The sequence below is a fragment of the Sceloporus occidentalis genome, unplaced genomic scaffold (assembly GCF_023333645.1).
Source record: "Sceloporus occidentalis isolate IW3139 unplaced genomic scaffold, rSceOcc1.0.p SCAF_225, whole genome shotgun sequence".
Taxonomy (NCBI): domain Eukaryota; kingdom Metazoa; phylum Chordata; class Lepidosauria; order Squamata; family Phrynosomatidae; genus Sceloporus; species Sceloporus occidentalis.
This window is the reverse complement of record NW_028317205.1, coordinates 1,215,015-1,240,548: the sequence shown is the minus strand read 5'-3', so window position 1 is coordinate 1,240,548 and position 25,534 is coordinate 1,215,015. Positions and strand designations below refer to the sequence as shown.

The 25,534-nt window shown below is 42.0% G+C and overlaps 1 protein-coding gene across 1 annotated transcript; it reads left to right on the top strand.

Annotated features, from left to right (window-relative positions):
• The first annotated feature begins 5,118 nt into the window (after nucleotides 1-5,118).
• On the top strand, nucleotides 5,119-24,925 carry LOC149276789 (cAMP-dependent protein kinase type II-alpha regulatory subunit-like). The gene is made up of 11 exons (XM_089503299.1): nucleotides 5,119-5,386; nucleotides 15,633-15,668; nucleotides 16,875-16,927; nucleotides 17,194-17,277; nucleotides 19,231-19,337; nucleotides 20,632-20,785; nucleotides 22,349-22,450; nucleotides 24,076-24,150; nucleotides 24,333-24,398; nucleotides 24,574-24,712; nucleotides 24,792-24,925. Exons 1-11 carry the CDS (start codon nucleotides 5,119-5,121, stop codon nucleotides 24,923-24,925), a joined length of 1,218 nt encoding a protein of 405 aa, XP_089359425.1.
• The last annotated feature ends 609 nt before the right edge of the window (nucleotides 24,926-25,534 follow it).

The following is a 25,534-nucleotide window of genomic DNA, read 5'->3' as shown; positions in this document are numbered from 1 at the left end:
ACCTCACCTTCCATGGAGATTTCGCACTTATTAATTATGCAAAAAGGAAAAAGTGATTTAATTGAAAACAAAATGTTGATTTAATGGAACGATAAACCCCAGATGACTCTAATGGTTGATAAATAAGCATACTCAATCAGGTACACACAAACATCAGGAATAAAAGGTGTGACTTGTATGAATAATATACATATTTACTTTAGAATTAGGGAAAGAGGTCACGCAATTTGGTGTTTTTTTTTGTATAATACTCAAAAAATGTAAAATTTTAGTATTATATGTGAGATTTTACAGTCAATGGAAATAATAAAAAAGAAATAATTAGGACTTCACGCAAAGTGCGGGAGGTTAACCTAACACTCCTTGGAACGAGTGAAAAGTCATTAAATCGTTAGTTCTGAGTATTAACTCTGCGTGAACACAGCCCCGTCGCACCAGATTAAATATGTGTGTCAAACGGGATAATATCATTCAAAGCACTGGATTTATTTAAAGAGACCGTCATTAAAAAAAAAAATATATAGATTTTTTTTTTGTTTTTAGAGGGTAAATAATTTCATGATTTAATGTAAATTAAATAATTAGCCTGGAATAATGCTTTATATATTAATATTTTTTTAAATATACCATAAAGGGGTCCCTTTAAACAATGTACGGATCCTTGTCATAAAGTTTTTAGATTAAAAAACTTGAGGATATATTTTATAGACTCAAGAGACAAGTAGATACAAAGTTATGAGGTCATGAGACCTGAAAATGTGATATTCCAGCGGGCAAAATATTCTCGTAAAGCCACTTCTCAGAATTTCCCCGTTTCAACGCTTGATACAATGAATTATGTGAGTCCTCCAGAGCGAGTCCAGAAAATGTATGATCTGTACATTAAAGTTCCCATTTCTTGTATACGGTTAATAATTTACATAATACGTTTCGGAAACGGGTCACTCTATCCAAACAACTTCTACATTTTACTTTAAAAGTGTGTCTTGAGTTCTCTTTCCATTACATGAAGATGAAAATAAACATGGAATATTCATGTTTCAGGGCCATTAATCACTCTATCAGGGTTGTCGCTCTCAGGTTACCCCATAAGGGTGACTTTCAGAACAGTTCCAAAATTAGATTGGATCGGTTGAAATGCTTAAAAAATACATATATATATATATTAACTTGTTTCATGATGAGTTATACTGCGCATTTCATGCAGCAAGATTTTCTGGGCTGCACGCCAAAAAAGTGCAATCTAATGGACATTTCTCACACGTTATAGACCAGGAAGTAAAGAGAAAAGAGAGTATTGAATGAAAACGATAGATAAGAGAGAAAATATAGATTGTGGGGAGGTGAAAAGGGTGAGTGGGGGATGTGAATTGATGCATGTTTAGGTTCTGTGCAAGATAGCTGGAGACAGGTTATAAAAAAAAAAGCATGTTGGGGTTCTAGATTAAGGCTTCTTTGTGATACCGGAGGTGGGATTTTAGAAGCATGTTGGGGTTCTAGATTAAGGCTTCTTCGTGATACCGGAGGTGGGATTTTAGAAGCATGTTGGGGTTCTAGATTAAGGCTTCTTCGTGATACCGGAGGTGGGATTTTAGAAGCATGTTGGGGTTCTAGATTAAGGCTTTTTCATGATACCGGAGGTGGGATTTTAGAAGCATGTTGGAGTTCTAGATTAAGGCTTCTTCATGATACTGGAGATGGGATTTTAGAAGCATGTTGTGGTTCTAGATTAAGGCTTCTCCTCGGTACTGGAGATGGGATTTTAGAAGCATGTTGGGGTTCCAGATTAATGCTTCTCCTCGGTACTGGAGATGGGATTTTAGAAGCATGTTGGGGTTCTAGATTAAGGCTTCTCCACGGCGCTGGAGATAGGATTTTAGAAGCATCTTCATGTTCTAGTTTAAGGCTTCTCCATGGTGTTGGAGAAGGGATATAGCAGCATGTGGAGGATCTACAGTAAGGCTCTTTCACAGTGCTGGAGATGGGATATAGAAGCATGTCGAGGTTCTAGATTAACGCTCCACAACAGTGGGACTGGATATGCGATATAAAAGTATGTTGGGCTGCTTTTCCTTGCTTCAGTGGAGGTTGGATGTTGAAGTGCAAAGTTTTGGGTATGTGGAAACATGTTGAGAGGACAAGGCTTTTGTAGGGTTGCCAACATTTTGGTAGTTCTCAGAACTATTATGTCATTCTCTAGAACATTTCTAATCTTCAGTCTTGTTCTCTAATAAGAGTAATACGATTCCATACCATTAATTTGAGTCCATGCCTCGTGAACACGTCTCCCCTGGAGGCTTTTCTTTTCTATATTAAGAATTCTGACACTCCTTTAATTTCTCATTAAAAATTTCCACGGTCCTGTTACTGTTACCCGGCACACATCCAAAGAGCAAAACTATAATTTCTTTCAGCGATCTATTATTTGTCATGATGAAATAAAATAGGGTGAGCGTACATTTTGTCTTTTCTCAGTATAACGCCTTCACGTAGCAGCTCGAGAAGAGAGGAGGGAAACGAAGACGTAGAATGGAATGATAAAATAACATGCTTCCGCTAAACTGCTTAAAATGCCATTTTTTTGCTCAGGATCTGATTCCGGTGGTTTTCTAATTGTGGTCTCCATTTCCTGTCTCGATATCGCATCACAGACCATACTGTTTCATTCTTTTCCCCAAATATAGAGTTTTCTGACAAGAAGAATACATCACATTTAAATATGGATATTTATCGAGACTTGACAAACCTCGGGAACCATGACTCAGAATAAAATAATAGCTGGTGGCCAACTTTTTGAGAAGTTCATATAGACCTTTATGGGTGTCCCTCCTCCATGGCTCCATGGTTGGAAATGACTCTTTATAAGGTTTGTTTGGTTACTAAACTTATTAACTCTTATTATAACAACATAAAAAAGGCTGGTGTCCCCTCCATAGCTCAAAAAAGTTGGCCAAAGACATAAGAACACAAACTTCAGGGTGGCCTTCTGTGACATATGGGCAGGCAAGGTCTCGATTGAAGGATATCTTAAGTACAAAACTGGACAGAGTAGGTGGACTGAATGTGCGAAAAGCTATTTCTAACCCAAACACAGCTTTACAAAGTGTTTCACTAAAGCCATTGCGTCCTTCCACTGCATCTCGTTGGGTTTAGGTCGTGAAGAGGGCAGAACGTGATAAGCCAGTGGTTGTCAGAATGGATGGGGGTCAAGGTGATGCTCCGTGCTCCGGAACATGGACTTTTAATTAAGCTTGTAAGGTGTTTCTTTCGCGGATGTAGAGCTTCTAGACGTTGCAGGCTGAGCCACGCTGAGCGAGGGGCATCTGCCGGTCTGTGTTCCTCCCTTTAAAAGGTATTACGCTCCTCGCATGAAGTCACTAACTAGATGGCATGCGGGGTAAGAGGCGATTTCCATGCCTGGTAATTACATGTGAGAAGCAGCTGCTCGCAGAAGCTTAGCTTTCACACCTAACATTTTCACGCTTTGCAAAACGTCGCACTGCGGCCAAAACCTACCCGTAAGAACAATAAGGGGGGGGGGCATATTAGAGGTACGTATTTATAACCTGTAATTATTATGAAGTGCACAGAGCTGTAGAACGTTTGATTTATGAAAGTGACTAATGAACTTTGTTATCAAACCAACCTATTGGGGCATTTCATGGCGCAAAAAGAGTCACAATAAAAATAAAGACATAAATCACACGTCCCAAAACGTCAGAAGTTATTCGTTTTTATCACGAAAGGTAAGCGTCTCAAACAGTTTATCCTAAGCAGAGCTCGGCCGGCTCTGAGCCAGTTTACCAAAGCGGGAAATGTTGGACTTTTCCCGAAATCCAGTTCTGTATCACAGTGGGTATAACGTCAGGATAGCTATACAGTATATCTATCTATATATAAATGTATATACATACAGTGATTATTTTGTGAGCTGTTTTCATGGAAAACAAGGACGTTTCTGGCTGTAACGTAATTATTTCTAACCTTCAATTAGCCTTTTAAACTTAAACTTGGATCAGCGAACACAACGTGCCATTGGAACACAGGCGTGATGGGAGTGATAAAGGGCCATTGGAACACAGGAGTGATGGGAGTGATAAAGGGCCATTGGAACACAGGAGTGATGGGAGTGATAAAGGGCCATTGGAACACAGGAGTGATGGGAGTGATAAAGGGCCATTGGAACACAGGAGTGATGGGAGTGATAAAGGGCCATTGGAACACAGGAGTGATGGGAGTGATTAAGGGCCACTGGAACACAGGAGTGATGGGAGTGATTAAGGGCCACTGGAACACAGGAGTGATGGGAGTGATAAAGGGCCATTGGAACACAGGAGTGATGGGAGTGATAAAGGGCCTTTGGGACACAGGAGTGATGGGAGTGATAAAGGGCCATTGGAACACAGGAGTGTAAATATATACAATATTCGGTTGCAGAGCCTTATATTTGTATATATTAATATAAAAAGTTATTCATTGGTCACGTGCATTTCACTCGGTCCGATACCGAATTCATACTCAGCTCTCCAGCGACTGGCTCTTGACAGCCACGGCCAAGTTACTGATGACGCAAAGGAGGTGCGACTAAACGTCAAAAGCCTGTGATCCATTGGTTGGGGCTGATTTATGCTAATAAACTCTCAGCCCGGCCCCGATCCGTAGCAGCACTTGCTAAAAGGCGATTGGCGGAGAAGAGGAAAAAAAAAAAAAAAAAAAAAGAAGACCCTGCGGAAGTAACTAGTGCGCTGGCGTCAGTGAGTTGTTCCGCCTGCTTTCTCAATGGCCAGCCCCTAGCAACCCGCCCTCGTGCTGCGCGCGCTCCCCCTGCGGCTCCACCTCCTCCTGGCCAGAAGCTGTGATCAGTTCGCTGTGCCGGTCCTTGGCTGTCTGAGGTGAATTCGGAGCCGCCGCAGCCCCACCGACTAGGGTCTGTCACGGGGGGGTGGGAGGAGGACGGGGAGTTTAACCGGAGGCCAAGCAGGAAGGGGCAAAACAAAAGAAGGTGGAAAGAGAGACGCAGCGAGAGGGAGCACTCTCCGGCCCGGTGGGGGGGCGGGTGAGTGAGTAGTTTCTCTTGTGTGTGTGTGTGTGTGAGGGGAGATCCCGCTGGGGGTAACGATGAGCATCGAAATCCCGCCCGGCCTGACGGACTTGCTGCAGGGTTACACGGTGGAAGTGCTGCGCCAGAGGCCGCCCGACCTCTTGGAGTTCGCCGTGCAGTATTTCACCCGCCTGAAGGAGAAGAGGCTGCAGGATGGCGCTGGGGTAGCCTCCCCTCTCCGGCCTGCTACACGCGCGGTCAACTTTGATGGGGAGCCCATGCAGACCGAGCCTAACGGTGACGAGGAAGACGAGGATGAAGAGGACGACGACTCTGACTTTGAGCGTAAGAGGCCGGCGCCCTGCGTGTTAACCCTGTGATTGCCGCGGGGATTGGGTATAGCCATTCATGACACTCTCGTTGTCTCCAGTAAGGTTTAGAGACCGATCGGGCTGGTTAATATGCCCCCTGTGCCGAAAGTTATTGGGGATCCATATTGTATTGCACTTCCGCTGGCGCTCAGGTCTGACAGCAGCTCCATCACCTATTCTAACTCTGACCGGGGTGCTGCTCACCCACTTCCTGTGCTGGAGGACTTCCTACCGCATTGCCCACCCTCTGCCACCTACCAGGGCAAAGGGCAGGTCTCAGATTGTGCTACGTCACCTTATTTAACCCTGGCATCGGTAGATTGATGCTGTTACCCCTCTTTGTAACATGACGGGGTCCTTATATTGCACCCACTTTCCAAACTCAGAATGTGTCAAAAGAATGCCTACTTAGAGGGTACATCTCCACGTACAGCCCCTTTTCAGACAGGTGTTAAGGTATTCATCTCTCTTACATAGAATTTACCCCCACCTGGCATTACTAGAGTTGGGTCTGAGACTGGGTACTTAACCCATGATGCCCCTGATCAGGCTGGCATGGTGCTCATCAAATCAATGAGAATTCTGCAGTCCTCTCACATGTTATAAATTATATAGCCCCCTTGGTTTTTTCCATTTATAATGAATAGATAAGAGAGCTGACACCACAACGCTTCCGCCATTTCTCCATTTAGTGAATAAACCCCAGTGTCTAAAATAGATGTCAATCACCCTAAGCGTGTTCTGAATGTCTCATACTGTTAACTGTGGGTCCCTGATTGGGGAACCAACTGCATTATTTGCAGGATGTATTTCAACTTCATGAACCTAATTGTTTGCAGAGACATGGCTGACATCTTTTATTAAACCTGCTTTGGCACTTGTGTGATTGGCAAGGAAATTAGCATTGTGAGTCATGCTCGTCACTCTCGCTCCGCTGTGTTAGCAGGTAGCATTCGTGGCAGGCGTAACAGATGTGGCATAATGTTTATGGACAAGCATATTTTACTTGTGAATGACCTCTGACGACCTCATGCTGTTCCTCAAACTACGTTTGGCATCTAATTCATGAAAATGTGAAGCAGGCGTTGTGTTTACCAGTCCTTATTGAAAAAAGAAAAAACTTTATGATGTGCAAGGCAGTTATTTTTTCTTTTCATTTCATGTGCTTCACCGAGATGGTCATTTTAGCCAGAGACGGTCCTTCTGTAGTGCCTTTACTATACTATGGCCTCTTTCTCGACAGGGTTTTTAGTTTTGGATTGAATGTTGGCCATTACTCATATCTACAACTATAAAGCTGTTGAGGTTGTTTTGAGTTTGTTTTAATAAGAGAAACTCTTGGAAGTCGATTTTTCTTCATCGATGGCGCATCGCACGCCTTCCTTCACTCGCCTTGGAAAATAAATGTGTGGATTTATGATTTCTCAAACGGCGCAAAGTCCATTGAGGAATGCATGCTACAAGACTGCACAGAGTTGTAAGCCCAGCAATAAATCACCATACAAGGCAAAATGATGTGACTATGATGTGGAAAAAGAGCTGTGATCCTGGGTGTCTTTTAAATAATGTACGAAAGCTGCAGTGAGCAAACGTCTTTTGAGTGATCGTATTTAATTTGTTCTGTAAACCTTCTTCTTAAAGTTGCTTTATCCCCTTGGTGCCAATCAAGATACCTATTATGATCTATACTATGTATAAACCTCTGCATGCACGCACAACTTGCTCTGCTTAAAGTTAAGGTGATCTCTTAGCCATTTAATAGGCATGCAGCTGACTGTTGACCCCCTGATGTGTTATGCAGGCCGGGAAGCTGGTCTGCATTAGCTTGCTGCGTTATTGAGTTCATCCGAAAGGTCATTCAAAGTTTCTTAGATAAAGGCTGGGCTGCTGACATGGAGGGCACGTGAAACGTTTACCAGTGGATGCCCACGCTCTTATTTTGAATATGGTAATCAGCCAATAGATTCCTTGGTATACAGTCCCGTTATGTCTCTGTTACTAGGCACCTCACTGATATCTGGGGTTAACATAGTCCTTTCTTGCAGTCCATGAACGAGGTATCATGTAAACATTCACGTAGCAGGAACCTGCAGGTTTTTTTTCCTTTTGCATACGTTATGAGGCGTACGATATGTTGGGTATCTATTATCTCTGTATATATACATGTGTATGTGTTGATAAAACCGTGTCTCTGGATGTCTTTAAGTCTTGTCTGAGCTCTGTGTATTCCCTGGTGTCACACGTTTCTTGGTGTAGTGTTGAGGCTTACTTTGCGTGTTATGTAAACCTTCTGTTCACAGTCCTGTTAAAGTTGTTGAATTTGGGTAAAATGTTATTTCACAATGTTGCAAGCGTGTTTCACCTCTTCGTCATTACGGGGAGAAATGTTGACTTTTCATCTTAATGACCGAGTTGTCCGTGGCTTGTTGGTGACATTTATAATAGTTTAGTTTATCTTCATTGCGCTTCAACTAGTGTGGCCATCTTCACCACAAATGTCACAGAATAGAATTATTGCTTTTGAACATTTTTTCTGCTGATTTGCATGTTTAGTTTGTAAGCTTGTGATCAGGGCCCTTTTTACCTAATGTAGCGGTTCGTCATAATCTGTCCTAGTCTCGTACTTCTTGAATATGATACGTTGTCCTGATTATAGGCCATGCTTTTTTCCCTGGCCTATAATCGGGGTTTAGATATTCAGGATTGCAAGTGGTGGGTTTGTCTCCTGGAAACGCAGTGGTTTCTCCCACCTCTCTGTCCCGCACGCTCTCAATGTCTCTACCTTCTCTGCAGACCACTTCTGTGTCTCCTGCTCCACTTCTGATCTTTCCTCTTCTTGATCTTCTGTCTTCTTTCTCCATCTGCTACTCCCCAGTACCATCTCTATTGACCAGGTCTCCAGGAGCACTTCCTCAAAAGGGCGGGGCCTCTGCGCTCCCCCCCCCTCCCCGATTGAAGAGGCCAAAATATTGCAGAAGGATTTGCAGAGAAAGAAGTGTGTTTTCTGCACCAATCTCTGCACAAATCTGTCTGCATTATTTGGCCTCTTGGAGTTCTTCTGCAAAAAGGGACTGAGCCACGTGGGCAGCCTCTCCATGTTCCTCCAATCAGGGAGAGGGTGTGCAGAGGCTCCACCCCTTTGAGGAAGCGCTCCCAGTGGCCTGGTGAACGGAGCTGATACTGGGGAGAAGTGGACGAAGAAAGAAGATAAAGAACAAGAGGCGAGGGAAGAAGCGGGAAAAAGGAGACCGCGATATGGAAGTGGTTGGTGGCGAAGGCAGGGATAGAGTGTAAGAAAATATTTTACCCTTCTACTAACTTATTTGTTTCTTTTTTTAAACTGGCACCAAACTATAAGGGTATGTATTATAACCTACACTCGGGACAATAGTTTATGTATTATAAGAAACGATGCATGAATTGTCGGCGCTGTATAAAATAAACAGAGGTTCTTTATAATTCAATTTGCTAATCTAAAGGAAGATGTTACGTTAGGAACGCTTGGGTATGATTGGCCGTAGATGTCATTTCAATTCAGGTTCATTCGTCTAATACTCTCCTGTTTGAGATTAATGTTAAATCATTCCGCTTAGGAGTCTTCACAGCTGCAGGTTCGGAGAATTTCAACAAGTAGATTGCTTATTTCCTTGATTCTTCTTAACCCCTTAATGACAAAGCCCGTACATGCAAAAAAAAATGCATTGCTTTCAATGGGTTTAGGGGCCGCCCATTGTCCTTAAGGGGTTAAAAGGACGACAAATTATATGTCCACTAATCTCCCAGCATTTTCTTTAAATAGATGAAGAATGTGGGTTGAGCCCCGCCACAATATCACATATGTGATTCATTCAACTCTTTCCAATGCAATAAACACCAGATCTAATAAGATGCATTGTTTCAATGATTCATTCAGTTTGATGTTTATCTGTAATGCTGGAATATTTACGAATATTGTTTAAAAACAGAAGCCACATATTTAGCATGCAACCTAAATAGAAGCGTGTGGCCTTAATTATAGTTTAGAAATCCCTCCAGTCCTAGGATGCTGGGTTACTTTTTAACATGAATGTTTTTTTCTTTTTTTTTTTTTTAAGTGCTCTGGATTAAAATTTTTCCCATAAGTAGTCCCCCTCCCCCCCCCTTAAAATGCTTATCTAACTGATTTTAATTCATTTTAATTATAGCCGCAGCCGTTCTGGGCCCTTTGCTCCTTAATCTTCTCCTGTGGTGCTTAGTATTAAAGAGCCGGGGGTCGACATCTTCAAGGCTGTCTGTAGAATTTAACACACAGAGTGCGTATCAAAGAGGTTATAAGAAAGATATAAACATACAGAAAATACAAAAAAACCCAAACTTGTTCTGTTTTATGACAACAAATCTCAGAATTAAGCCTTTTTGTAAAGCGGCATTTAATTATAAATTTTTAACTTCCAAAACACCCTTTGGCACGTTTTTCTAATCCCCGTGCAGCAGCGAGGTTTTGCCTCTTGGCCGTTACTTGAATGAAGCGGCGAGAGGTCGGCGCTGGCTTTACTGCGCTAGCCGAGGGATGGCTGACAAGCGCTCTCATCCTCAGTGACGTCATCGACTCACCAGAAACCCTGCGAACGCCTACACTTTAGACATCACAAAAGGCGTTGGAGGATTTTGTTGGGTGGGTTAACAATAACTGAAAGGCTGCTTTGTACCGGGTGGCATTTCAGACATACCTGCGATGTAAGCTCCACGCCGAGATGCTGCCTAACCTTCGCTTGCAGAGATCGGCAGTCACGGCTCTCCTCCTCGCTGCCTCCGGAGCGCCAACATGCAGAATCACGAATTCACGGAATCTGGAAGTGTTCTGCTGGTTTATAAATCATTTCCTCTGGATTCCAGTGTCTTGCAGCATCGCATCTCGGTTTATACATTCTTGTTCTGTTTACGTTTCCCCCAGAAACCTAACGGCAGCATGCATTTGTTTCCTCTTCTCCAAACATTTCCTTTATCTTCTGCATAAACCAAATCATTAGTCACTCATTCACTGGCTTAAAAAGATGGAGCGAGCGTCTCTGAGGTTTACAATGAGGACTCAACAGCAGCACATTTAAAAAAATAATAAAAAATATATGTATATATATATCCCCCCCCCATGATTTCTGAAATACAGAAATAAACCTATTAACTCGTGTCTAAAGCCTGCTTACTGTAATTTCTAAATGCAGACTGGTCTGAAAGGGCTTCCTGACTGGGACTGCTATTTATACGGCTAACCTTACAACACCCCAGACTTTGATCTGGCTATTTAATAGACGTGAAGTCTGACTCCCACTCATGTATAGCTAAAAACATTTGTGTACAGAAGTGGGGGAAATGCCGCTGAGACTAACCAGAGCGAAGAAAACCATCACTTGGCTGGAAATAAATCCGTGGCCCGTCCAGTTTTAGAAACGGAAAATAATCTTATCCCGGCTTACTTAGGAATCCTCCCCAAAAACTTCATATTGTGCTGTGAACCGGCAGCGCCGGGCCTTTCATCCCAAGGAATTTAGCAGCGTTGTGTTTGGACTTTCCCTTTTGAATAGTACCTTTTTTTTTACAGTGTATTAAATTACAACCTGCATGTCGCTGAAACACTAAAGGCGTTATCACTACATTTTTTTTTTAAAATACTTTTTAAACCTTAAACAACCATTTAATTTTGTAAAATTGTTTACTTGCCACGGGATTCCTTAATAATCCTTTCATTCAGGTGAAGCTGATATATTCCGACAGCCTTAAAGGGGGATCGAGGAAAACGAGAGATGAGTTCAGGACAGGAAAGTTATTGCTTATAAACGTTTAGGCCCATTTGTCATGATGGAATTCACCTGATCTGGTAATATAGTCCCTGACTTTATGCCCCAAAATAAGAAAACAATTCTAAGAGACTTATTCTGTCGGTGATATGAGTGGGTGCTGAATCTGGTGCATGCGATAGACTTCATTTCTAACAATTGAAATAGTCGTGAATATTTTAATATTTATTACAAGCACGAGCATCGCACGCCAGGTGACCACATTTTGCTATCTCAATGTCCATACCTTCTAGTTGGACAGGTAAGTCTTGGACCTCCTTCTTTACTCACCGTGGCCGTATCCCTGCCCCGGGCTCTGCACACTTAATAACCGATCGATGTTTTATATAAAAAGCAGTCATAACTCTGATGTCTTTCTCCTGGCCAGTCTGCTAAGGTGGTGAAAGTGTTAAACTTGTGCCAGTTAAATAACCCCAAGCAGCTCTCTGATCACTTGACCTTCTTAACATGTATTCATGATAACATTATGCATGTGATGTGTTTGCGTAGACAAGGCTTGTCTGTTTGATCTCCTGAACCTCTAGTGTGCTTCCAGATTCATGCGTTTTGTGTATTGACATGGTGATCATAATATTTTACTTTTAAGTCCCTGGGTCTTGTGCTTTTACTTCTGCAGTAGAAAGTTTTGGAGGTGAATATTGGAACCGAATTACACCAGCATGCGCACGTAGACTGCTGCAAAGGGTCATCGCCATGTCAGAGTTAACCCTTCACAGTCATGGACACTAGTAAAATAGTTTCTTCTCTGACAGTTGGCTCGTTAAATTTTTCCAGCGCTCGAAGAATCCGTTCTGATAACATGTGCCGAGTGTCCTGCTATAGAATTTCGTAACCGGAAAGCTCAGAGGCCGGTATGATGAATCCAGCTTATATGTTGAGGCTTCACTGCTGTGTAAGCTTAAATTTACTAACATGTGTATGACTTTTGTTTGGTTCATTCATTCGCCTTTGATCTCCGGCTGTCATGATCTCGTCCAGCAGCGTTATGCAGGGTACAGCATTGCTTGCCCTTGTACTAGTGGTGGTGGTGGTGGTGGTGGGGGGGTTTGTTCGTTTTTTGTTTGTCTTTTGTAAATCCCCTGTATACTTTCCCATGGATCTTTAACCCTTTAAATATAAATACCATGCAGCTTTGTCCCACAAAATGCTCCATTATAAAATGAGTTTCCCGAGGTCACGCGTGGCTGTCCAGAACACGCCATTCCCTGCTTTTCTTGTTCACAGGACCAATCCATGCTTTTAAGGAATTGACTTTGAGATCTTATGTACTTATTCTGGGTCAGTATAGCTTCCCTACCCTCCCAATGCATACAGATCTTTAATTTCTGTCCTTTTGCAAGATTTCTTCCCAAAACTCTCTTCAAAGTCCTCGGTGTGAAATCTCCTAAATACATTTTTTTGTGACGCCTTCTTTCCGCAGATCTCTCTATAGATAGACAGTAAATGCTCCGTGTGCTTGTGGGGGAAGATTGTAGCCCAGGTAACACGGCGTGATTTCCACCTGACAGTTTTCAGGTGGGATTGGTGTTTTACTCGCAGCATGTTTTGGATCCGAGGAAGAAGAAAAAAAGGAATCCCACGTTTTATTTCGCAGATCTCTTGTGCGTTAATCCGCCAGATGTGACCATTCAAAAATACCCGCGTCTGCGATCGAGATCCTCGGCTTGTTCCTTGGCTTCCAAAGCGCGTTTTCTCATGTAATGTGCGCGTAGCAGAGGTTGTTTGACCTGTTTCTATGCACGCTGCTCAAAGGCCACGTTTTTTTTTTTTCTTCAGTACATATATGCAGGAAGTTTCCCACACTTAGCGGCGTCTTCGTCACATCTGTGCCGTGTATGTTTCTCAGCTCCTGGAATCTCGCTTCTTTTACATCTAGATCACTGCCTAGAGACCGTACGTTCTGATGATTTCCAGACCTCTAGGGCAAAGTCATCTAAGTGGGTGATCGCATGCTCAAAGTTCTGTAAGATAGTTATGATGGTTGATGGATTGGGACTTTGAAACGGTTCAGGTGTTGGGATATAGGATGAGGCCCATGTATGTCACAATGCCATTAAAATTTAAACATTTGTTTTCGGAGATAAATCCCAATTTATTATGCCATTCACATGACGTGTTTGGTATCTGACAGCCGTATCGAAACTCGGTTCGTACAAAAGTCGCAGCCTGACGTGGGTTTTATTTCATACAAGCGTCCCCAGCACTTGTAATTAAATGGTGCGTTTGTAACCTCACACCATATATTTTTTTTTTTTTTAAATTACCAAACCATTCCAGAAATATTTTGTGTAAAACGCATCTTGCACTTTTTTTGCGTCTTGGTTTTGCCTTTAGATAATGAAATCTTCTCGGTCTCTGCATATGGCGAAAAGTCCTAAAGCAGATTAACGACAACTCCCAAAGCAGATTATTTCTCTAAGGTTAGGGCTTCCATTTTTTTTAATCCAAGCACTGCTTTTAGCTTTTCACGTTGCCTCTGCAGTCTTGTTCATGAGGCTCCTGGCTCACTTTTATTTACCGCTTGCAATTGTTATATCGGACATGTTTAATGTTTAAAGGGAAGCAGTCGCTAAAGATAAGGATGAGGCACCTGGATACAGAGACCTTTCCCTGACTGCCTGGGTTCTTTCACTCGTCCCGTGATGAGTACAGGAGGTAACGCCGCAGCGTTTCGAATACAATGTACACATGCAAAAAAAGCAAAGTAGTTTAGTCGTAACTGCTGCAGGATAAAGTACTAATAGTTTATGGTGCTTTTCGTTAATTTGCTCGGTTCTGTCCTATGCTGTGTGTTACGGTATCTTAAAGTAGCCGTACTATTGGCTGATAGACAGCAAAGTGCTTATAATTTGATTTTAAGACTATGTAAAATGAATATACGCTGTGTGTGCGTCTTGTATAGTCACCTGCGGCAATGCAAGCATCCGAGTGACCTGTACGGGTGCTTTTATTGTGATTGGTTGTTGCGTAACTGACAGTGTGTTTAGGATGAGATCTTCAGAATTTTCTACGATTCCGCAGTAATCGGTGTTTGGCGGCCGTCTGATTTCCGTATGGAGTAAGTGGATCACTGTTTGTTTCCAGTCAATTTTGAAACGGGCGAAGGGAACGTCTCTGAATAGAAAGCCGGAGATTTCGTCTCTAAATTAGCTTTACTGGTATCCATGGAAACTGTCACACTAATGAAATGGCACTCATCGCTTCGAGAGATTTTCACCCCCCCCCCCCCCAGTCTCATTATCGTTGATCTGCAATCACATGGAAATCTGCGGAGCCCATTATGGGGGAACTCGAGGTTTTAGTTAGGTGGTCGCTTGTTAATTGCCTAATGAACGAGGCTTTGTTTCTGCCGGCTAATATGGTGATTTGGGGAATATCTTTGTGCTGGATTTGGCCATCTGCTTTAGTAAATCTTTGACTTTTGTAGCAGTGAGCAGGACCAGAAAGTGACAATCGTATGATATACTCATTTATAAGATGTCTGAATAAAAGGCATCGCTAAAGCATATTGTGTGCCGTTCTTCTCTGCCTGTGTGTAAGCCCGTACTATGTATGCTACAAACCGGACATGATTAAACATTTTTTTAAGTTGTTTCATATAAGAATAAATAAAATAATCACAGTTCTTCATTTTACTTTTTGTATGTGTATATTAATGCACTGCATGGCCGTAAGTATCGGGACACCTGACCATTACACCAGGAAGGGCTTTGATGACGGTGCCCATTCATCCGGTAGAGTATTTGAGAGGTCGGCTCTGATGTTGGATGGGAAGGTCTGTCTTCCGATCTGCGTTCCAGCTCATCCCAAAAGTGTTCAATGAGGTTGAGGTCAGGGCTGTCTGCGGCCGGTCAAGTTCTTTTGCCCCAAACTCGTCTGACCGTGTCTCTATGGCGCTTGCTTGGTGCGCTGGAATAGAGAATGTCCTTCCCCAAACTTTTCAGAACAAACCATTTTATTCACAAATGTTTTGGAAATGCAGACTGCATAGCTAGGTACTTGGTTTTAGAAGAGGCCCTTTTGTAAAATGAATGCCCCTCTCTGTGTTACACGGAGTCTTTGCTTCTTCACCTTCTGTTTGCAGGTTCTTTACGCACAGTGTGGGGGTCATCCGCTGGCAGAAAGTAATAAACATCCAATCCTTTTGGATAACTCGTATAGCTGTTTTCTTTAGCGTGGAACTGGCGGGGGTAGATGAGCATGGCGTAAGCTTCAAGACCCTTAAAAGTAGGAAAACCTCTTGTAAAGCTCTCGCCTGAAAACCGACAGCCTCATCCACTTGCACATTTTGAGTTTATATATATTTTGAGATATAGAATTGTTTTCCCCCCATTTAAATGCCGAAACCGTGCCCAGGAATAATTGCTTTTCTGATTTATTTTGCAGCTCCAGTTATCAACAGATATAACCGAAGAGTTTCCGGTAAGTGTATAATGCCGAGGTGACCAGAAAGAGATATACGAGACAGTCGTGTTGCCGATGGAAATTTTTACATCCAGCTTGGTGTAGTTGAAAGGATACAGCAGTATTGAGCTGAGAAATTTGTCTTCTTGCTGAAGAATAAACTATATTTGTAGGAGTCGCTGGAAATTTTCTGTGGGTTTCTATGGCGTTGGCTCCACATTTCCTCCTTTTTCTAGCCCTTTGCAATTGAAAGCTATGTAGGTTTTGCAGCTTTATTCTGACCTTGTTACTTAAATCGGTACTTTGTGTTCTCAAGGCTAATAGAAAAGGAAATATCCAGTTGTGTAGCTGTACAGTCCTGAGGTTGTGATAAGACCGGGTGACCTTCCATTCCAGCAAGGCCTCCGATAAAGTGCGTTACAAAACCCAGCAAACTTTTCTCGCCTACAAAAATATTCACAGGAGCTGCTGTTCTTCCTGCCGTTGTTACAGGACAACCATGGGTTAAAATCTGATCTGGATCCCCCCCCCCCCCCATACACACAAAGTACAAAATTGTCCAAATATTTTAGTCTTGGAGTATTTGAGCCAAACAGAGGTCATGCTAAGTAGTACTTTCCTGGAAGTGATATCAAGCATACAGCCTAGAGCAAGGTTGATCAGGTATTTTAGACTACAACTCCCACTACCCTTGGGCAACCTGATCTTTAGATTCCTTTATCTTATGGGGGAAAAATGTCCGGGAAGCACACGTGTTATTGGAAAACCAAGCGTGGTGTGTTTTTTGTTCCTTCTGCTGTGCAAACACTTTTAGTTTAGAGCCACATGTTTATAAAGCGTAACGTGTCCTTGGGCACGTGGCACATTGTTTTACCGTGTACGTTAGAGTCACAATGCCGTTGGCGTACACCAGCGTCATTGTGCTTTTTAACATTTCTCTTATCCATTGGCTGTACTGAGACCACTTCAGGTTGACCGCGTTGTTTATTGGCCACCTTCCTACTGTGGAAAAGCACCCACTAGTACCAAAAAACGATAAAATCTTTACTCTGATAATAAATGCACAGCTCTGTAGGAGGCCGCGGTGGAACTTTAAATATGAAAGTCGTCATGAGTCATATGTGAATCATTTTATGGCTGACGTATTCTTTTCTACCTAACTACACTGTCTTCGCTACTATATGTTTTAGATGAACACTGATATACTTTGCTTTTATTTTTTAGTTTGTGCTGAAGCCTTTAACCCAGATGAAGAGGAGGATGACACAGAGCCCAGGGTCAGTTTACAAAATGAAATGCTAATTGTGTGTATAGATAGATAGATAGATATATAGATTAGAGAATTGACAAAAAATTAGTCCATGATAGTTCTTGAAAATGGTTACATATTTCCCTGAGGAGTTTAATTTTAAGTAATCGCTGCATCCAATGTGTATCGGTCTGTTTGTTTCTCTAGGCCCTCTAATAAAAAAAATTAAAATCCGAATGTACATACTGTAACTTTCAGTTCTATTTGCTGTAATAATTGGTATGTTTTTCTTAGGTGGTTCACCCGAAAACAGATGAGCAGAGATGCAGGTTACAGGAGGCGTGCAAAGATATACTACTCTTCAAAAACCTTGACCAGGTGAATACATAGAAAATATTTTCGTCTGTTTTTGTTACACAAGCACTTTTCTTGTTTTCCCAAGCAATGTGTTCTTAGTAGCGATTAAGAATAGTTGCGTTTTATAGAACGTTGGCAAAAACTTTTACATTGTCTTCCAAGTCTACCACCTACTTTTACGAGTGATATGTATATGACGTTTTAACATGCTCATTTACAGCAGTAGAAGAAGTGAAATGGAACGAGGAATAGGTGGCCGGTGGGCCCTGCGTGGAACAGAGTCTCTTCTGTACTAGATTTATTTCGCTGTGGGAGACTCCTCACGAACCAGCCTTATAAACTAAAATGTTGGTGTTGATTTTAATTAAGATATTATAAGCGATTATAAAGAACTCCTGTATTTGCCCGTCAGTAATTGCCAGCAAGCCACTGGAAATTTGGGCCGCGTGTTCTGTTCTGCATACCAACCACTTGCTCGTAACCTTTTAGAGTCAAGGTTACTTTAAACTATTTGGTTTGAAAACATTGTCTTCCATTTAGACAAAACATTACTTGCAGTCTTTTTATGTTACACAAATAAACTTTAGCAGATCTGCCCTTTTAAAGTCTTCAGGTTTAACCTCGGGAAAAATAAACACTTTAGTGGATCTCCGTAGCAACTTCTGCCTTTTGTGTCTACACTCTTCAAAGAGCGATGGATGAAGCAAAATTAGATTTGAATTTCCGAAAAGGGTTCAAAAAATTACTAAATGTTTGTAATGTCAATTACAAAAGTGTTACTATGGGATCTAAAAGCGCTTATTCAGTGTGTTATGGGTGCCTGTTAGGGTCAATACTTTCTAATTTGAGATCTGTGGGCTGTAGATCTTTATTCTTTTGTGGTTTAAAAAAAAAAAAGGTCTGGAAGTGGCAACACAAATACAGGAAAGTAAATAATATGCAATGTAAGAATTGCTTTGGATTGCAACAGAAATAAGTTTAACCTAGGGAGTTTTCCTAAATAAAGAACGTATTGCTGTTTCGGTTACCTGGGGCTGTTTCTGCAGGTTAGTGGTTTTTGTAGGTGTCGGGTTTTCAGAAAGCTTCGTTTTCGCATGGCCCTGTTTTTAGGGGAGTATGACGTGAACCAGCCTCTTGGGTGTAGAGCTGCTGTTGGAACTGAACCTTTCGCAAACGGTTTTAATAAAATAACTTTTTAGCGGTTTGGAGTGAAGCCTGGAGCTGGAGCGAGAAGCAGAGTGACGGGTTTGGCCGGGATCAGACATTGTTATACTGATACATGTCACTGTTCATTATTTACATGTGAACAACAAGAAAATGGTTTATGTGCAGAGTTACAATACTGAAGGAAAGGGTGAATGCAAGACGATGCTCCATTGAGAAATAGCCTCCCTATTCTGTCAACGGAGTACAGCGGCTTTCATGTAAAATAATGTTTACTTATGTAACGGTGGCACAGCAGGGGGTATATTTATGCCTCGACAGCCATTATTACCGCCTTCTGCCAGAGATCAGAATCTTCTGCGAGTTTTGAAACTATTATGGTTGGCACAAAAATATAGCTATGAAAAGTCACTCCAACCCTATCGCACAGCAGCTTCTCTTCTACAAACGTCTAATTTATTTCGAGTATTGTCAGTAAGCTCTGCGCTTCAGCTACATCTTTGTGTCTCGCTTATTTTAAAGGAATACCTTTGTTCATGGACCTCTTTGTCGAGTTGAGTGCGTACTCTAGACTTTACGCTGTGCTGCCTTACCGTTTGCTTTCAGGTTGTTATTGAGAGATCCACCCTATTTAAATTTATATTTCCCTTCATATTAACTTCCAGGTTGTAAGCAGCATTATAAAATTCCACCTTGAATGCTTCAGATTTGTATTTATTAAAAAAAAACCCAACGAATTATTGATCTACAGTTCCTCTGATGCACCCTGTGATCGTGATTTAAATTCATGTTTTCCTGTTTCCCCTTTAGGAGCAGCTCTCTCAGGTTTTGGATGCAATGTTTGAACGGCGGGTAGACCCTCAGGAACACGTCATTGACCAGGGAGATGATGGGGATAACTTTTACGTAATTGAGCGGTAATGCTTCCGTGTATTTTTATCTTTTGTAATTGTGTGATGTTTGTTTTCTTGACTGAATTCACAAAGGCTTGCAGTGTTGTCTGATCTGTGCTTGAATGCAGTTCGTGACACTAAAGTGTGTGTATTGTGGCTCTCTGCCCACCCGGCAGCCATTTTTATAATGTCTACGGCTGTACTCTGTGGGTTTTGGTTTTGCGGTAAGAAGAAATAGAAGGAAAACAAACTCCCCCTGCATATCCATACCTTTGCCTGGCAGCAGCGCCTGATTGCAAAGGATAATGGGCAAATTAATTTAGATGAAAAACCTATTAATTGATACATTATCTGCCAGACTATAGAACAGTGTATAGGTGAAGTGAACTGCTCTTTATAGTGCCCTGTTAGTATCTTACTGACGAATGTACTTTGAAGCACAAAGATTGATTTTGGCTAATGCAAGCTTTCTTTTGTAGCAGTCTGCGTGTCGTCACCCAAGCACCGTGCAGACTCTAATTGTCCTTTAAAACAACCTATTATTAATATCCGCGCGGAATCTCATGGCGATGGTCATTTGTTGCTGTCACAGCTGGTAACGCGTTCCAATGTCGCATCTGATCCCGTATAAAATGCCAGCGTGCTAAATTCAATCTGTTGTTCCAGGGTCTCTGTGAAAGTCTAAATGGTGTTTCCACTGTTTTGCTTTTTAACCCATCTGATACCAGAGTTGTTTTTTTGCCTCGTCTGACAGCAGAAAGCTTTCGTTCCTGCAGCAGTAATTGTGGGCTAATTTTATTTGTAAAAGGTTATATTGTATCCCGCTGCTTTGTGTTTGGCAACCCCTAATTTTGGGCTTGGATGGGGTACAGATGCGCGGTTTCATTCATTACATGACTTGCCAGGTGTTTGAGTTTGAACGTGACATTTAGATGAAGAGCTGCCTTGGAAGTTTGTGGCTGATACCTTTTACCATAATACATAAACGGGCAAAACCATGTGTAATATGGCATCATTTCAGTGAAGGGAGAGGGTATTTAATACACCATATAATATTATCAGCTTCTATTCTGTGTATTTCACACCAATGCCTAGTTAACATTTCTAGCCCTGTCTAGCCGATGGCTATGAAATATTAGCTTCTCTCTTACAAATTATTTCGATATGACTAATAGCCCAAGTCATAGGTGATAAAATATGCCATTCCAAACGAATAAATTCAAATGAGATATTGTAGCGGTTGGTTTTAAGATGACCTTGGGTTGCTATGTACCGTCATCCTCGTGCTGGAATTAATGTATTTTTCTTATTCTTTTAGCGGGGAGTATGACATCTTCGTAGGCAGAGATGGACAGTCCCGCTGTGTGGGCAAATACGATAACCACGGTAGTTTTGGTGAGCTGGCACTGATGTACAACACTCCAAGGGCTGCGACTATCGTGGCCACAACTCATGGTGCTCTCTGGGGACTGGTGAGTTAAATGGAGCTCGAAGGAATCCACGCGGCTTAAATTATTTTCTCAGCTAAACAGAACAGCAGATCTGCGTTAGTGACATTAACGAGCTGTTACATGTTAATACGCGGCTGAGAGTTTGATGTCCGGTTTAGTTAATAGCCTTGTTGTGGGTGGAAGTGATTTCTAATTTAGAACACTTGGATTCTGCCTTTCCTAGCATCCCGGGATATTACTGACTTTTTACGGAATCTCCTCAAATCAGGCTCAGAGCCCTCCGTGTTTATAATCTGTATTTCTCTCCTGTCAAGGATCTGTAGAGTTCATGGAAAATACCTAACAGATCTCACACACCGGTATATGCAACATTTATACGTTCCTATGAGTACCACGTCCCCTGTTTACGCAGCAATGCTATGGATGCCTCTTAATACCAGCAGAACAGGGGGTTACCACACAAAAGGGGGTTGTGTTAAAATAAAAAAATAAAGATTGTGGGTAACTTCAGTAAAAGTGGAACAATTATTAGAAACATGCAAATTGTTACTATGGCAACACCTCTTAGAGCTTCACCTGAATGTCTCTATACGTAACCCCCGTTTGCTAAGAAAGATATGAAATGTTAGATGAATAAGCCGCGAATCACAAAGGGAGTTGCTGCGAGAAGCGTCTTGTGATTTATTTCGTCTCAAAACTTTGGGACAGCGCGTTTAAGCATTCGTAACCAGAGTGCATTGGCTCGGTCCCATGGATCTCGTGATCAGACGGCGTTGGTGCCGTTAAACCGCCTGCAGATTTGACTTTGTTACGCTGTGTGTGTGCTTTTTAAAAGGCTTTTTTTATTGCGTTAAATTATCCCATGAGCAAGTCGGCTGTTAACCCTACTGACTCACTTGCTCAGACCTGACCGGGGAAAATGGTTTGCCAACTGGGGTCCGCACCTCTGCCATTGGGAGGATTATATTTAAAAACTGATTTCAGGAAGCAGTTAAGGACATCTTTACAGACTTGTGATGTGACGTCATATGGTGAATGTGTATGGGGGCTACAGAATATTGCTGGTATATTTAGTGCTTCAAGGAGGTCTGTTTCATGTGCAATAGGTGGGTTTCAGGTGGACAGTCCTAAAACGGTCAACGATAAATACTTTGCTCCTCTCTTAGGTGCCTCGAGCAGGTAATGTAAAAGTTTCATGTTTTACTAAATATCAATCTGTAAAATGTTAGGTGTTGGATGCAGAATGTAAAAGAAGAACTTGCTGGGGTCCTCACTGCCTCGGTCTAGGGGCCCTACTAAAGCCATGAGTAGCTCAAGGGATTGTCAAACACCCCTTCCCCCTCGTAGGTTTTCCTCTCTTTCTTGGTAACGGCAAACAAAGCAATTTTCAAAATACGATTAAGTGGTGCCATCTTGTGGATGCCTTGTGTCCATGCGCTGCTGCTGTGTACAAAATGTAATGGTTGACTCTTATCTACATTGTGTGGGTTTGGTGATCTTTACAGTAAGTAAAAAGACATAATAAAGAGTTTTCTTTTATGTTGAGACATTATGATTGTAATCTGGATCCTTTTCTGGTTCTAGGACAGAGTGACCTTCCGTAGAATTATCTTGAAAAATAATGCCAGAAAAAGGAAGACGTTTGAGCTATTTGTGGAATCCGTACCCATTCTGAAGTCCCTAGAGGTAAGAATTTAGCAACATCTCCTGTCCTCGCTACCAAGCTCCCATGCTCAGAATAAAGTATTTCTTTCTTTTGAATGCCAGCCTATGAAGAGTTCATTGGGCCTTATATCAAGTGATTATGGTGCTATATATATATATATATATATATATATATATATATATATATATATATATATATATATATATATATATATATATATATATATATATATATATATATATATACCGTATTTGCTCGATTATAAGACGAGGTTTTTTTCAGAGCAAATGCTCTGAAAAATACCCCTCGTCTTCTAATCGGGGTCGTCTTCTAATCAGACCTCAAATAGAGGTCTGATTAGGAGACTAAGATCCAGATCCCCCGCACCGCTGCAGGGGACCTGGATCCTCCTGTCTCACCCCCCCCCCCCCCATCATACACACTTACCGGTGCTTCCTGCTGTGTTGCTGGGGCAGCGGGTTGACGTCTACGCGATCCGCGTAGACAACGTCCGCTGCAGCCGGAAGGAGGTGTGGCTAGCAGCGGGGGTTGTCTGCGTCCGTCGCGCAAACCTTCCCCGACTGTCAGAGATCAGAGTTCCCCGCACCGGTGCGGGGAACTCTGATCTCTGACAGCCGGGGAAAGTATACGCGACGGACGCAGACAACCCCCGCTGCTAGCCACACCTCCTTCTGGCTGCAGCAGAAGGCGACGTCAACCCGCTGCCCCGGCTGGAAGCACCGGTAAGAGAGGGGGAAGGGGGGGGGGGAGTGTGTGTGTGTGTGTGTGTGTGTGTGTTAGTTAGTTAGTTAAATGGGGGTATAGGGTGTGTGTGTTAAATGGGGGCATAGGGCATTTCTGGAGTGGCGTTAAGGGGGCATTTAATAGAGCACTCTGCCTCCTGAAATGCCTTATACCTCCCTATATGCCACTCTGCCCCATAATATGCCTTTTAACCCCCTAAATGGCAGAGTGGCATATAGTGGTATAAGGCATTTCTGGAGGCAGAGTGCTCTATACAATGCCTTTTAACTCCCTTAATGCCACTCTGCCTCCTGAAATGCCTTATACCTCCCTATATGCCACTCTGCCCCATAATATGCATTTTAACCCCCTAAATGCCAGAATGGGATATAGGGGTATAAGGCATTTCTGGAGGCAGAGTGGCACATAGGGGGTCAAAAGGCATACCATGGGGCACAGTGGCATATAGAGGGTTAAAAGGCATATCATGGGCCACAGTGCCATATTGGAGTGGCAAGCCTGGGGGCAGATGTGCGTAACTGGGGGACAGGTTGGAAAATACAAGAAATAAAAACAAAAAAAATCTTTTTCTCAATCATAGCTTTTATTAAAAAAAATAGTTTACATGAATTAACATTTACTGGTAAAACTTTTTTCCTTTGGGGTCGTCTTATATTCAGGCTTTTTCTTTTTTTCCTAAGTTAATATTCAGATTTTGGGGGGTCGTCTTATAATCAGGGTCGTCTTATAATCGAGCAAATACGGTATATATAAATTTATTTTTAAACTGCTCTTATTTCCATAGCAACCAATGAAACGATCCTGCCAGCAAGACCATTCTGTTGGTTGCTGTGGTAATAAGATACGTTTTAACAATTTTTTCTTCTTCTCCCCTTTTAAGCCTTCAGAACGTATGAAGATTGTTGATGTAATAGGTGAAAAGGTGTACAAGGATGGTGAACGTATTATTGCACAGGTAAGGATGATACTTATTTTTATGAATAACATTCTCTGGCCTCTGGCCACAAAAGTCTGCTTTTGATAATGAACTTCTGCATATGAATTACCAGCAAAAAAACAAATGGTATTGCTTGACTGGTTCCTTCGTTCAGCACTCATTCATACTAATTCATTAATTAGTGGTGTTTTTGCCTTTAGGGGGATAAAGCAGACTGTTTTTTCATTGTGGAGTCCGGAGAAGTCAAAATTATGATGAAGAGCAAGGTTTGTGTTTAGCTCTTTGTATATGTTTATTGATTGTTGAATGCTTTGTAGATAAGACAGTGGTTAGCGGTCAAAAGTATATTTTTAGAAGTCACTGCTGCTTGTGTGCTGGAGTGTTTTATCTGACTATTTAAAGTTCTATTGGCTAATAACCTTTGTCTTTTTTTTATGGCAGACAAAAACGGGCCAAGAAAATAACCAAGAAGTGGAGCTAACCCGCTGTAAAAGCGGGCAGTATTTTGGAGAACTTGCTCTTGTTACCAACAAGCCCAGGGCTGCTTCTGCTTATGCCGTGGGGGACGTCAAATGCTTAGGTAATTTTATCATCCAATCCCTCCTGCCCCATTATGTAAACGTATATCCGTGTCCAACGTGTTCTCTCCCTCTTCGCAGTTATGGATGTGCAAGCCTTTGAGCGATTGCTGGGCCCCTGCATGGACATTATGAAGAGAAATATCACGCATTATGAGGAGCAGTTGGTGGCGTTGTTTGGTTCCAGCATGGACCTTAGGGATCCAGGAAAATAGGCACCCTGGTACCTCAGTGCCTTCTCTGTTCAAGACACAGATAAAGCCTCCTGTCTGCAACACAAGGGACAAGTAGCGCAGCGGAACGCATACTTCTGCTGTTGTCTTGGGCATTTTTTTATAGAAAAGAGAATAAAGCTACAGCACCAGAGGCCCGGTAGAAGTCCAATCTATGCCATCATTTTGCTGCTGAGATCCCATTACTAGACCTTTTTAAAAATAATTAAAAAAATAAATAAAATACATGTGCCTTTCTTTTTACTTCCCTGGTTAGAATGGCATGTTTGACATCACAGTGCAAGTGCCTGCTCCACTGCCCAAAGTCTGACTCGGCTGTCGTTTTGTAAGAACTTTTTTGTATGGAGATAGGCCTAAAAACAAAAAATAGGTTTACTTCTGATACACAAACACACTTTTTATTTTTACATTACTCTGTGGTTTACTCTTGGCTCACTTATTAAGTATTGTGTGTGATCAGCATATTCTCTCGAATGTTACACTTAAGCTAAGTCATGTTGTTGTTTTTCTTTCTTTCCTTTAAGAAACAGCCTATATAGATTAATCACTTTCCTATGATGCCAGACCAATTATTGCTTAATATTTGTAAAT

Bases quoted from the DNA above. Each gene is read 5' to 3' on its own strand.
- LOC149276789 (XM_089503299.1), top strand. From the start codon at position 5,119: ATGAGCATCGAAATCCCGCCCGGCCTGACGGACTTGCTGCAGGGTTAC. The intron at 15,669-16,874 runs GTAAGTGTATAA...TTTATTTTTTAG, and splicing joins ATATAACCGAAGAGTTTCCG to TTTGTGCTGAAGCCTTTAAC. The intron at 24,713-24,791 runs GTAATTTTATCA...CCCTCTTCGCAG, and splicing joins GGGGGACGTCAAATGCTTAG to TTATGGATGTGCAAGCCTTT.